Source organism: Aotus nancymaae, unplaced genomic scaffold (genome assembly GCF_030222135.1).
Source record: "Aotus nancymaae isolate 86718 unplaced genomic scaffold, 86718_ANA_hifiasm-v0.15.2.pri h1tg000002l, whole genome shotgun sequence".
Classification (NCBI taxonomy): domain Eukaryota; kingdom Metazoa; phylum Chordata; class Mammalia; order Primates; family Aotidae; genus Aotus; species Aotus nancymaae.
This window is the reverse complement of record NW_026988413.1, coordinates 33,467,595-33,482,735: the sequence shown is the minus strand read 5'-3', so window position 1 is coordinate 33,482,735 and position 15,141 is coordinate 33,467,595. Positions and strand designations below refer to the sequence as shown.

Sequence of the window (15,141 nt, the reverse complement as noted above, 5' to 3'; positions counted from 1 at the left end):
GCTCTTGAAATTCATCACCTTTGTAGATCTTCTGCATTTACTACCAAGGTATCAAAATGAAGCAATGTCTTCCAAGTTCTTTTTGCTATGTTTTCCAACAGTGAGATTAATTTTGAAGTGGGTTTACCATGGGTCAAATAATATCACTTGTAGCAGTGCCCTAACCATGATACAAAAGGAAATCTACTTCCCACTTCTGCAAAGTAAGATGATCCTTCTTGTAGGTGGAAGACGTGCTGGCTTGAAGACAGCATTGCAGTTTGCAAATAGGGCATGCTAAGCCAGGGATTTTGCCAGCATAGGCTTTCTTTCTGCTCTAGGTGCCAAGTGAAACCAATGGAATTTTACAATTTTTGCTCTGCTGTTAAATTTATGCAGAATTTTAAATGATACTCAACCAATTTCTCCTGTAGATGTAGTTTTAGTCACTCTCTTAGCTGGGATAAGAAAGAACAGCAGTCCTATAAGTAGAGCAACAGTTGAATCTGTAGCAAAACCAGGGTACCTGTAAAAGGGACAAATACATGTATTAAAAATAGCGTCAAGAACTTATTGGTTGCTAAAACACCAACCAATTTTGTGAATAACAGTAGTACGTTATTATCAGTAGCAGGTGGTGTAGGTTATTTATTCTCAATAATCTGCCTTAAAAATATATGGATTCCCAATTAAATGACATAACACTAAAAACAATAATCTCAGACTGTATTCCTGTTGTTTCCATATATCTCTTCTTATTTTCAATTCCACGTATACACATGCTGACATACTAAGCCAAGGTGGCAAATTTCCCTTTTAGATAAGCTTATAGATTTGTTAAACAATTTCTTCTTTGAATTATTTAATTTAATTTAATTATATTGATCGAAATTTGAAGTCGAAACATTGCTAGAGCAGGCAAAGCCCCAGATAATTGATTTATAATATCCTTCTATTAAATTGTGGCAAGGCATGATGTTTCTGTGGTCCCCTAAAACTCTTCTATAAATTGTGAAAAGGAATTGATCTGTTTTCTAAGATATAACACCTGCTTCTGTGGTTATAGGCTCTAACCATATCATACAAATGAAAGCAACCCACTTAATGCTTTGCACCCATGAAACTCAATCAAGAATATTAATTATTGGAGTGGTTTAGCCAATGCTCACAAATGATCACCATATAAATTAAGGCTGATTCAGGAACAGATGGGGTCTCAGAATCACCAGATCATTCTAAAATAAGACAGGTTCCCAGAAGCTTCAACAGTAAAGAACCTGGAGACCAGGTATAACTGAAACAGTCATTAATAATTAGAATTTAGTTTTAAAAGTCAGCAGTGTTAACTAGTGTATTTCTGTAGTCTGAGAAGAAATATGTGCATGCTAAAGATTATTTTGCTATCTTGTAACTCAGTAATGTGTACACACTACAGAAGCTACTTCCACAATTTACTGGAAAAATCTAAAAAGCCAAAGAAATGCAATATCTTAATCTAGCAATTTTTAAAGCAGTCTACTTTCTGTAAGTATAGACACATTTTCTTTCATTATTGGTTAAAAATCTACCTTACTGTAATTTATCCTACAAACTTGACTGATATTTATAATTTTATTATTCTTTATTTCTCTTATTTCAGGTATGATTTTTGGTTGAATTTTTGGCAAATTGTGCCAGGCATCATGTAACCAGATTTTGTTTTATATGAAAAGACACATTGAATTCAGTCCAGGTACAAACAGATGGAATGAAAACATTAGGTGGTAGCTATAAATCTTGATATATCATGCTAGCTTTAGAAATTCTTAATGCCTAAAACTCTGCATAACAAATATATCCTATGAAATACGTATATTAAATTAAATCAAGTCATAAATACTAAATAACTTATTTTCAAAGGACTTTAAAAACTATTATCATAACTTTATCAGGAATGCAGTTAGGTTATTTCAGTATTACAAGATGTTAATCTTATACAAATTTTATTTGTTTTGAGTTTGCCAATTAGATTTATACTTTAAAATCTCATCCTCTCTCAAACCTTTGTTCCTTTCCTATTGTTCTGTCTCAGAATTCTAGGTGGCATGAGCGCCTGCTCATAGCCAATACACACTGCTTTCCTGCTACAAACAAAGCATCTTCTGTTTTCTCCCGTAAGAAACATAAATTAGAAGCCAATTATATTGAATTTCCTATTGAGATTTCTGCCTGGGCTTTATTAACTATTGTCTGATTTCATTTAAGTCTTTCACACTGGTGTTTAGATAAAGACTCTCCCTGTCTAGATGACAGAAATTGGATTTTAAAAGGGGGAATAATTATTTTTTAGGTTGGTCTAGATCCTACCACAAAGCCACAAAGTACTAATGAACTATTACATAATAATTTGCTTTAAATAATTAAATGTCTAAACCTCTCAAAAATGAAAAGTTTTCTTTCTAAGGGAATCAAAAAGTTTATAAAAATGAAACTAATCCTTTAAAACATACCACCATATTGCATTGCTTGACTTGTGTGGTCATTAGGAATTTGGATTCAGACTTCGCACCCTTTAGAAGCACTGGCAATGCCTATAAAACCAGAAGGTTCTGATTCAGGGAGGGAAGAATTTCTTTACTCTATGTGGGCAAAATATATATGACCTAAACAATTTTGGTTTTTACCCCAAAATACATCCTACAAGTCAATATAAATAATTTGGTTGTAAGATTTGTGTTCCCAATCTATCTTTCACTGAACTACTCTAATTTCTAAATTCAGCACATGTCTTACTTGGACTTCCTGTCTCACATCGTCCCCCCAGCAAAAATTCTTCAGGCATAATTTTCCCTTCCCCCTCACCTCACATGACTTAGCAATTGACTGCTAGTGTATAAGACGCTGAGATATAAAATTAACTCTGACCCAGTTTCTAGCATCAGCTTTTAAAATCAGTCTTATTATTTCTTCAGAAACTCCTCATCTATGAAATGGATGAACTTTTAGTGAACTAGTGTAAAAATGTAAATAAATTAAGAAAAAATTGAACCAAACAAATAGTCCTCCATAGAATTAAAAAACAAAGTTGGTAAAGATCACATAATATGAATTTACATCAGATTATTAAAAGGCATTGAAAGGTATTTATTTCACATAATAACACTTCCTAAAGGGAGAAGGCCAGCACTATTCTAATGCTATCATTATCTCCATTTTACAGATGAAGACACTAAGAATTAAGTGACTTGCCTAAAGTAAGTGGATGAGTCAGGAATGGAACCCAAGCAATGTGGCTCTGAAATCTATGCTCCCAACCACCACAGAACACAGACTTTCTGTATATTTCTTTTTTTTTTTTTTTTTTCTTTTTCTTTTTTTTTTTTTTTGAGATGGCGTCTCACTCTGTCTCCAGGCCTGGAGTACAGTGCAGTGACGCCATCTTGGCTTACTGCAACCTCCGCCTCCCAGGTTCAAGTGATTCTCCTGCTTCAGCCTCCCGAGTAGCTGGGACTACAGGCGTGTGCCAGCATGCTCAGCTAATTTTTATATTTTTAGTAGAGATGGGGGTTTCACCATGTTGACCAGGATGGTCTCGATCTCTTGACCTCGTGATCTGCCCACCTTGGCCTCCCAAAGTGCTGAGATTATAGGTGTGAGCCACCGTGCCCAGCCTCTGCCTATTGTATTTCTAATTTGCAGGGATGGGAATAATTTTATCTAATGGACTTTGCCTTTTAGTAACAGAGTAGTATGGTTATTCTTTCTGTGCTCTTATCCTAGATGTAATTCCTTATAATTTTTTTCTGAAAAGATTAGAATTTTAAATATCTTTTCGAGGAAAAGAAAGAAAAATATCTCATCCTATCTTTCAGAATTACAGAAACCACATAGGAGAGAAGCAGAGTATAAAACAGGAAGAGCTGACAAACATTACATGCAAAGCTTACTCTGAAAAAAGTGCAGACCAACCAGAAACAAATCCAGGATCTCGGCTAAACCATAGCAGAGCCATTGCAATGAAGAGGACCAAGGTCACAATTTCTTGATACCTGTGGAAAAATTCCAGTGGCATTATTTCTCATTTTCTTAGTCAGGACATTTGCAGAAACTCCTTGAGCTATTGTCAGGAGTGATCTCAGCAGAACATTAAATACTGTAAGAACTGGATGTGTCAATAATTTGAGAGCATCAGTGCAGTTTGAAAAAACCCTTACTCCTTTGTGGGATCTCTCAGCTTCTTTTCATTTTACCTGGCAAATTTTAGCTGGACAAGGATATGTGTTTTATCATGTTGGGTTATAATCTATAATCTCCATAGCTTAGCAAATTTGGAGCCCTAATCAAGTGTTATAAATATCTTACAAGCAATTATGTATTTATTTGCTTTTCAATAGCTATGTGCGGTACAAGCAGCATTTCTCTGTGTGTGTGTGTTTGTGTGTGTGTGTGTGTGCGCGCATGCGCGTATGTGTATGTCTTACCTTATTGGCCCAAGTTTTTGGTATTCTTTCTTAATCACCTCAGCATAAGCTTTTTGTTGGACTGTTTTGGTTTTGCCACATTTGAACATCTCCTTAAAACTGCAAAGAATAATTAAGCCTTGTAAGCAAGGAATTCTTTTACTTCACCTCCCTGTAAGGAAGATATTTTTGTGAAACATCTTCATCTTCATGCAATGTGAATCTCCCTGTTAGTAACAGATACCTATGCTTTTCACCTCTACCTCCATCTCCTTTTTTGAATGTCTTCCCTCTTTTCTGTTTTTGCCTGGTTTGCTCACTTTTCCATGTTCTATTTTCATTGCATATTTTCCATGACATCCTTTACCAATCTCTTCTTTTTTCCAAGTTATTTTGCACCATTGGACGTTTGCCATGTGCCACTTATCTCTAACACTTTATTATGTACTAGATCTTTATATATTAAAAATGTATTTATTGTGTATCTTGGTTGTTAATTGTTCCACACATGTAAGTTATAGCCCACTAGTTAAATTATTTGAGGGCAGGGACAGTGATGATGCCACAGATGTTTTCTTTGATCTGCTGTCTCTGAACACTGGCATACACAGCAAATTCTTGACCCATCAATCCAGTAGTACCTTTGGCAAATGTATAAGACAGTATGAGACAGTTGGGGCCAGATCCATCAGTTTTCACAAACATCACATGTTCTCACTCATAAGTGGGGGCTGAACAATGAGAACACATGGATCCAAGGAGAAGAACAACACACACTGGGGCCCGTCAGAGGTGCAGAGGGAGGGAGAGCATCAGGATAAATAGCTAATTCATGCGGGGATTAATACCTAGGTGATGGGTTGATAGGTTCAGCAAGCCATCATGGCACACGTTTGCCTGGGTAACAAACCTGCACATCCTGCACATGTATCATGGAACTTAAAACAAAATTTTAAAAAGAAGTAAAACACACTCTATCACAGTTTTTTCTTTAAATTTCTTTACCCCATGTCCTAATGCACCCTCCACATAATCTAGTTTATTCTGATAGTAACTGTGACTTTTTATTGTTTTCAGCTACTTGTTTTAATGAGGTCTTTCCTCAATGACTAATTTTCTGTCCTGAAGTCCAGTGTCTTCAAACTGAATAGTTTTGTGAAACACTGCTCTAGATGTGCATTTAAAAAAAAATTTCCAGAGGAAGAAATAAATGGGAAAATGGCTAGATTCTTATGGATTATCTCTTGGAATGTTTATGAGTAGCTCAGTTAGTTTATGTTTTGTGTGAGTATAGACGGAAAGGACACGTTCTTCTGTTAAATATCTGGGGCAAGCCTCAACATTCATAATCACCCTCATACATACACCTCAATGACTGAATATGAGTGAATGGACACTGCTACATTTATGATCAGTGAGGAAAAAATTGCTTTTTATGATCTCAATTAAATTACTGACTAGTGCCAGACTCAGACTTTTACCCCTGGTCATGATATAAATACTACTATTATAAGAAACTGATTTACGGGCTACCTATAGAGAAATCTGTACAAGAGAAAATCATAGTTAAAGAAAGAGATGAGTCTCCTTAGAAACAATTTTCCACTCAGTACATTGAATTTGTATTTTATCATTTTGATTGCCAACAATAAATAGTTAAAAGCGAAATTGGCTTGGCTACAAATGAAGGTTAATGCCTTCACAAAGGAACTGACAAAGCCGATGACAATGCATCAAACTCTCCATTTAAGTAAGTTCAGTGGCACTGACAGATGAGCTCCTCTTCTCAGGTATGTTGGGGTCATTTATAATGGGTGAGTTAACTGTGTTAACAGCCAACATGCTAATCGGAATGTATGCTAGTCTGCCAGGGGAGTGACTGCTAATTTCTGTCTGTCAATCTAAAATCTCTAGAGGTGAACACTCTGGCAGACGGAAAAGGACACTGAAAAATTAGCTGGAATATGAAGCGGTGCAGTGTCTAACCAAGAGTGGACACCAAGGGAACTGTTTAAACATGCCACTGATCATGATTTATGGACTTTGCCTAGCGTATACACTTCATGGGATTTTTTTTCTCATCGAAAGCATATTTCAATGTACTTGCCTTTTATCTTCTTAATTTCTCCTTTTTAAGTGGTGTGCCATTTTAAAATAATGACAGTGGTTGCATATATATTTTATAAAGTCATTGAATGTAGCAATGAAGAACCTGTGACTCTTTTGACTTGGGTTTGCCATCCCCTGAATCCTGCACTGCTACCTGCACAATTGAATAGCCCCCAAAGGCTTGGATTTCCTGAAAGGGGCACTTAGTATGCAGCTGGCCTCTCCCCATTGATGCCCACCTGCTGAAGTCAGTGACATTCTACACATTTGCTTCAGCAGGAGGACTGCCACACGCTGCTCCCACAATCTGGATAGAATTATTTTTTAATCGTCAGTACCATTTTGTCACTAATGAAATCATGCCAGTTCTAGAGAAAAAGCAGAAAGAGGAATCAAAAGGGAAGAATGTCAGTCCTTGTATTACTAGGCTTAGAAACCGTGGCCACAGGCATGAAACCACATCTGATTTCAGCGTTTTGCCTTCCTTCCTTCTTTCTTTCCTTCCCTTTCCCTTTCTTCCTTCTTTCCTTCCTTCCTTCTTCCTTTCCTTCCCTTTCCCTTCCTCCCTCCTTTCTTTTTTTCTTTCTTTTTCTCTTTCTTTTCTTTCTTCTCTTTCTTCTTTCATCTTTCTTGTTTTTTCTTTCTCTTTCTCTTTCTTTCTCTCTTTCCTTCATTTCTCCCTACCTCCCTTCCTCTCTTCCTCTCTTTCGAGACAAGAGTTTTGCTCTTGTCACCCAGGCTGAAGTGCAATGTCACGATCTCAGCTCACTGCAACCTCCACCTCCAAGGTTCAACCAATTCTCTTGCCTCAACTTCCTGAGTAGCTGGGATTACAGGTCCCTGCCACCATGCCCAGCTAATTTTTGTATTTTTAGTAGAGAAGGGCTTTCACCATGTTGGCCAGGCTGTTCTCGAACTCCTGACCTCAGGAGATCCACCTGCCTTGGCCTCCCAAAGCCTTTTACTTTTCAAAGGAAGTACACATAGCTGGCTTCAGTCTCTCTGGTTGGTGAATAACATGCTGTTTTATTCATAGCTCCTTGAAATTATTTAAATAAAACCCCACAAAAATAAATTTGAATTGTTTTGTTTTTCAGGAAAAAAATATACTCAAGATTTGATATACAGTGACTTCATCTTCCTTTTAGGAGTATTGTTAAAGTAGAAATTACAGGCTGCATTTTAGATTTTGCTCTGGAGCCCTTCATAATTGTAAATGCTGGTTGTCATCTAAGTCATGTAACTCATTGGTACTTATTAACTACCAGCTTTGATCCCAGTCAAGATAATATGTTGAAGTTATCTTTGAATACATATATTTGACACTTTAGTGGCATCAGTAGGTCTTTATTAATCAACATTTTTTTTTCACTTTGACATCTATGTGTTTGACTTAGGCCCAGATGTATTAGAATTATAGCATTGGAAGGGATCTTACTGATTTTCTGGGCAAATTCTATCATCTTACAGTTGGAGACACTGAAACTGAGAATGGGTCTGGATTTGCAGTGATCCCTTATCTGGCATCTGAAAAGCCACAGTTTTTTCCTGGTCTAGTAATTCCTAAAGCAATATTCTTTCCACAGAGAACATCCTCAGATCTTTATTGCACTTTGTATATTGAAAACGATGTCAATTTTGGTTCTAGTATGATGCAGGAAGCCCTATATGTCACAGTTTAAGCAGCTTGATAACCCAAGGAAATCCCCACATTAAACCAAGTGGAAGGACGAACCTTAAAATTCCCCTTTAACAAGTTGGACATCAGACTGAGTTCTTTATGCCTTTCAATATCTTATCACCTTAGGACTTAAAGAACACCTAGATGATTCGTCTGTCTGTCCGTTCTTCCTTCCTTCCTTTTTACTTCCTTCCTTCCTTCCCTCCTTCCTTCCTTTCTTCGGAGTCTTGCTCTGTCACCCAGACTAAAGTACAGTGGCATGATCTCGGCTCACTGCAACCTCTGCCTCCCAGGTTCAAGCAATTCCCCTGCCTCAGCCTCCCGAGTAGATGGGATTACAGGCATCTGCTACCGCATCTGGCTAATTTTTTTTTTTTTTTTTTTTAAGTAGAGATGGGGTTTCACCATGTTGGCCAGGATGATCTCGATCTCCTGACCTTGTGATTCCCCTGCCTTGACCTCCCAAAGTGCTGGGATTGCAAGCGTGAACCACCACACCCAGCCCTAATCTTTATTTATTTTATTTTTTGAGACAGCTTTCACTCAGTCACCCAGGCTGTAATGCAGTGGTGTGATCTCAGCTCACTGCAACCTCTGCCCTGCAGGCTCAAGCAATCCTTCCACCTCAGCTCCTTGAGTAGCTGAGACCAGAGTTGCACACCACCATGCCTGGATGGTCTTTTTGGGGGGACGTTTTCGTTTTGTTGTTTTTGTTTTATTTTGTTGTTGTTGTTGCTGTTGTTGCTTTTTGGTAGAGACAGAGTTTTGCCATGTTGTCCAGGCTGGAGAGGATTGCTCAAGCAATCCTCCCACCTCCCACTTTCAAAGTGCTGTGATTACAGGCATGAGCCACTGCATATGGCCTCTTTCTAATCTTTAATTAACTCTTCCACAGCCAATATTGTTTAAATGAGATTCAAGTTTATCCTTAAATTTGTGTGTATTAATTTTGTAAGTAACAAAAATGCAGAAAGGTAGCCTGCATGGCATAGGAGAAGAAACACGATAAGGAGCTAAGACCTGGGAACCTAGACACCTTTGTTTATCCTATTATCATAAAATATTTACTTACTTGAATCCTAGGAAAAGCCACTGAAGCCAGATCCAGGATAAGAGTAGAATGATAAGCGCAGCCGGGAAAGAAAACATGAACCATGATCCAAAGTTGAGGCAACGACAATCAGGATAGCGTCTGTGTGAAAATATGGAGACATGTTCAGGGAAGGAGAGTCAGGTGGAATCCTTTGTGACAGTCACAGAGAAGCAGCAGTCTACCTCTTTCCTGTGTTGTTTTCCAAGAAGGGAGTCCTGGAATATACTCATCATTAGAATACTTTTACCCCTTGTCTCCTGTCTTGATTCTGCAACTGTGTTATTATCGTTGCATCCCATAAAAGCAAGAGTGGATGTGTTTTGATTTTTGTTCTCTATATTTAATCTTTAAGGAAGTACTTGTGAAAAAAAAAAAAACAGCACAGCACTTGGTACTCATTAAATGCACAAGAAATTGATGTTCATGAGGTATGTGCATTTTGTTGTCACTACTCAAAACATCAGTATATGAACAAGGAAAGCAAACAGAATTGGGAATAAGTGAAAATTAATGGGACTGAACGTCTGTTTCCATTTCACCTTGGTGGCTGGAATTCTTGGCCCTAAGAAAGGACTCTGATCCAGCCCATGTCATCTCCCATGGCTGTTTTCCCTCTGTTTCTTCTACCCCAAAGCACAGCAACCAACTAGCCAGGTAGATGGTAGCTTTTTCTTCCTAGAACCAGGTGGTGCTTTGGGGCACAGTCAAATAGAATAACTCTGAGCCAGATGGAAATAATTAAAAGTTCTAGAGAAATCAACAACTTTTTATCTTACCTAGTGATTTTCAGCATTTAAACTCACATAATAACAACAACAAAAGGTCAGACACTAGCACAGTTTCTTTGGTAGCCTCACATTCATTGTTCTAAAATGTAGTCTAAATACCAAATAAATTCTTATATAGTCATCCACTTTATAACTATGGAGAAACAATGGGAGATTTGAAAAACAGTTGTCTTTACTTTTTTTCTAAAAGCAGTAACACAAGAATAAATTTGGAAATCTGAAAAACAAAGAAGATATACAGAAGTAATAAAAACATTGTTAACATATTTTAATATTTTTGAAGTTGTAAAATATGTAGAACTTTATAGAAATACAGATTTGCAGCTGGGCGTGGTGGCTCAAGCTTGTAATCCCAGCACTTTGGGAGGCCAAGGTGGGCAGATCATGAGGTCAGGAGATCAAGACCATCCTGGCCAACATGGTAAAACCCAGTCTCTACTAAAACTACAAAAAATTAGCTGGGTGTGGTGGCACACACCTGTAGTCCTAGCTACTCAGGAAGCTGAGGCAGGAGAATCGCTTGAATCTGGGAGGCAGAGGTTGCAGTGAGCCAAAATCACGCCACTGCACTCCAGCCTGGGGTATACATAGGTTTATTTTTTATAGATAGATAGATAGATAGATAGATAGATAGATAGATAGATAGATAGATATTTTATTTTATATAGATATATAAAAATATATATATAGTTTATTTTACATAGATATATTTTATATAGATAGATATTTTATATAGATAGATAGATGATAGATAGATGACAGGTACATAGGGATTTGCAATTTTTGTTCTATTTAAATCATACTTCGTACTTTGTCATTAAAAAAATATAACTAATAAAATATTTCATGCCATATCTATACACTTGATCTTAGCCAAAAGGCCAAGATGCAATCATGCCATATCTATGTAGTGAATTTATGTACTTTAGAGTATTTCTTTTTCTATTTTAAGATGGCTCCTAATAATAATGGGTCCTCAAAACTCTACATTTGGGTTTTCTATAACTTTTTTTTGAGCTTATGAAAAGTTACTAATCTCCCTTGGCTCTGAAATTATCGTTAGCAACTTGAGGATAATTTTTATCTATCTTGGAGAGATCCAAAGATTAGCTTACATATTTATGCAATTAGAAAATGACAACTGATAATTAAAGATGTTAGAAAATTTGCAGAATGTGATGAATGGAAAATGCTTTATCACATCTATGAGACTCTATTGAAAATGCTCATTTTTGAAAAATGTTGTCTCCAGTTGGAAAATAAAGTAACGGGAAAAAAGCTGATTTCCCATTAACGTTAGAACTGAATTACAGGATGACCTACGTTATTCAGTACAACCTAACGAAACTTAGAAATGCTGCTTGCATTAGGTTTAGACCCATGTCCTCCAGCCTAATTTCACTTTTCATCATCTGTGGCTTATATCTTGAAAATAGTCTACAGAGCTCTCCCCACCCACTGGAGAAAATTCTACAAAATGTATTTTACTGAAGATGGGCTTTTCAGAATTTTTGCCTGGAGGAATAGTTTCTTTAGAAAAATGAAAGCCTGAAAAAGTTAAGCTTCATTTCATTTAATAGTACAGAAGTATATAAACAACCACATGGGACTATGCCTCTGTAATCATAACCTTTACCCTTATACCTAGAGTGAATATTTTGAACAAATAAAGAAATATATGGCATACTCTAAGGGTTTTCTTTTGCTGTGATGTTCCTTTTCTCATATCCTGCAAGTGAAGAGACTTCAAACATGTGTCTAAAGCAAATACAGATTTCTTGTATCATGAACTATGCTAAGAGATGTAATCCTCATGAAATCCTTTTCTTCTACCCAACACTGTTTGCTGTCTACCAAATGCCAGGTGCTCTCCAAGCTACTGGGGACACAGTGGTGAATGAGATTGACCTGGTCGAGGCTCTCATAAGGTTTATGTTGAAGTGGAACACACAGTCAATAAACAGGTAAACATATAACAAAATAGGAAATAAAATGGAATAATGCAATAAAAAGTTATTGGGGAAAAGGAAATTTTATATAATGTCATAAGAGAAGGTAACATTTTAGATGAAATCTAAATAGCAAGAAGGAGTCAGTCATGTGAATAACCAGGAAACAACATTCCAGACAGGGGAAATGGCAAGTACAAAGCCCTTGAGTTAAAAATGAGTTTGTCACACTTGTGGAGAGACAGGAGGCCACTGTGGCTGTGGGTAGTGAGCTGAGTGTGACATGAAAGAAGTCGCCAGTAGGGATCAGATCATATGTAACCTTGTAGCCAGTCCAAAAGGATTTGGATTTTATTACAAATGCAATAAGGACTAATTGGTACATAGTAAGTTAGTAATGTGACATGACCTAATTAGTAATTGACATAGAACAGATTGGCTCCTGGATGCATTCTCAGGATTGAAGGTGACAAGAGTGGAAACAGTGTGTGATGTTCAGGATGTGGTGGCAGAGTTCCAAGATGTTCCCCAAATTCCTGCCTCCTGGTGTACATGCCTTGTACAATCTCCTTCTCTTCTGTGTGGGCAGAATCTATGAATATGTTGATGATCACCTAATATGTTGATGTCAACCTAATCACTCCTATGATTAGGTTGCCCAGTGAAAAAAGCAAAGGGATTTTGCTTAGGTAATCAAAGTCCCTGTCAACTGAATTTGAGTTAATCAAAAGCAGGAACTATCCTGGGCAGGCCTAACTTAACCAGCTGAGCCCTTAAAAGAGAGTTTCCTCCTGGCCTGAAGAAGATATCCTGTTGTCAGAGGAAGGGGCCCTGTAGCAAGGGCTGAGGGCAGCCTCTAGAAGCTGAGAAAGACCCCATGCCAACAGCCAGCAAGAAAGAGGACCCTTCAGTAATTAAACTACAAGGAACTAAATTCTACCAACAACCTCAATGAGCTTGGAGGAAGACCCTGAGCCCCTATCTAGGTTACAAGCTCAGTTGCTACCCTGCTTTCAGCCTGGTACTATCCTAAGCAAGAACCCAGCTAACCTTTGCCTGGACCATAAAAAAAAAAAATTCTTAAAATTTTTAATTTGTGTAGGTACATAGTTGGTATATATATTTATGGGGTACATGAGATGTTTTGATACAGCATTCAATGTGTAATAATCATGTCATGGAATTGGGGTTATCCATCCCCTCAAGCATTTATCCTTTATGTTACAAACAATCCAATTATACTCTTTTAGTTACTTTAAAATGTACAATTAAATTATTATTAAGTATAGTCACTCTGTCATCCTATCAAATACTAGGTCTTATTCATTCTTTCTATTAACTTTGTACCCATTAACCATCCCCGATTTTCAACCCACACCCCTATTATCTTTCCCAGTCTCTGGTAACCATTCTTCTACTCTCTATCTCCATGAGTTCAATTGTTTTGATTTTAGATCCCACAAATAAGTGAGAACATGTGATGTTGTCTTTCTGTGCCTGGTTTATTTCACTTAACATACTGACTTCCAGTTCCATTTACGTTGTTGCAAATGACAGGATCTCTTTTTTATGGCAAAACACTATTCTATTGTATATATGTACCATATTTTCTTCATCCATCTGTTGATGGACACTTAGGTTGCATCCAAATTGTGGCCATTATTAATATATACAGTATTGCAACAAACGTGGGAGTGCAGATATAGCTTCCAAACACTGATTTTCTTTCTTTTGGGTATATACCCCACAGCGGAATTGCTGAATCACATGGTGGCTCTATTTTAGTTTTTGAGGAACTTTCAAACTGCTATCCATAGTGGTTGTACTAATAATTTACATTCCTACCAATCAGTGTGTGATGGTTCCCTTTAATCTACATCCCCACCAGCATTTGTTATTGCCTGTCTTTAGGATAAAAGCCATTTTACCTGGGGTGAGATGATATCTCATCATAGTTTTGATTTACATTTCTCTGATGATCAATGATGTTGAATATCCTTTCATATGCCTGTTTGAAATTTGTATGTCTTCTTTTGAGAAATATATATTCAAATATTTTGCCTATTTTTAACGGGATTATTAGATTTTTCCATGTAGAGTTGTTTGAGCTCATTATATATTCTGGTTATTAATACTTTGTTAGATGGGAAATTTGCAAATATTTGCTCTCATTTTGTAGATTTTCTATTCACATTGTTGATTGTTCCCTTTGCTGTTCAGAAGCTTATTAACTCTATGTGATGCTGTTTGTCCATTTTTGCTTTGGTTGCCTGGACTTGTGGGATATTATGCAAGAAATTTTTGCCCAGACCCATGTACTAGGGAGTTTACCTAATATTTTCTTGTGGCAGTTTCATAGTTTGAGGTCTTAGGTTTAAGTGTTTAATTTATTTGATTTCATTTTTGTGTATGGCATCAGATAGGGGGTCTAGTTTTATTCTTCTGCATATGGATATCCAGTGTTTCCAACACCATTTATGGAAAAGACTGTCTTTTCCTCAGTGTATATTCTTGGCACCTTTTTTGAAAATGAGTTCACTGTAGGTGTGTGGATTTATTTCTGAGTTCTCTGTTCAGTTCCATTAGTCTCTGCATCTGTTTTTGTGCCAGTACCATGCTTCTTGATTACTTTATTATTATTGTTTAATTTCCACGTGCTTTTATAGCTCTGTAGTATAATTAGAAGTCATGTAATGTGAGTCTTATAGTTTCCATCCTTTTGCTAAAGATAGCTTTGGCTATTCTGCTTCTTTTGTGGTTCCATATAAATTTTAGGATTATTCTTTTCCATTTCTGTGAAAAATGTCATTGATACTTTCATAGGGATTGCATTGAATCTGTAGATTGCTTTAGGTAGTATGAACATTTTAACAATATTCATTCTTCTTATCCACTAACGTGGAATATCTCCTCTTCAGTTTCTTTCATCAATGTTTTATAGTTTTTATTACAGAGACCTATCACTTCTCTGCTTAATTCTTAGATACTTAGTTTTATTTGTAGCTATCATAAATGGAGTTATTTTTTCATTTCTTTTTCCGATTATTCACTGTTGACATATGCAAATGCTACTGATTTTTGTTTGTTGATTTTATATCCTGCA

The 15,141-nt window shown here is 36.7% G+C and overlaps 1 protein-coding gene and 1 pseudogene across 1 annotated transcript in view; both read right to left on the bottom strand.

Annotated features, from left to right (window-relative positions):
• Positions 1 to 15,141, bottom strand: part of SLC13A1 (solute carrier family 13 member 1) — a 97,706-nt gene that overhangs the window by 11,881 nt on the left and 70,684 nt on the right. The window contains exons 8-11 of the mRNA XM_012474117.2: positions 9,281 to 9,400; positions 4,440 to 4,538; positions 3,906 to 4,007; positions 399 to 505 (exon numbers count right to left, since the gene is read on the bottom strand). Coding sequence (XP_012329540.2) covers positions 399 to 505; positions 3,906 to 4,007; positions 4,440 to 4,538; positions 9,281 to 9,400 — 428 coding nt within the window. The remainder of the gene's footprint in view (positions 1 to 398; positions 506 to 3,905; positions 4,008 to 4,439; positions 4,539 to 9,280; positions 9,401 to 15,141) is intronic.
• On the bottom strand, positions 10,839 to 10,982 carry LOC135274574 (U2 spliceosomal RNA; annotated as a pseudogene).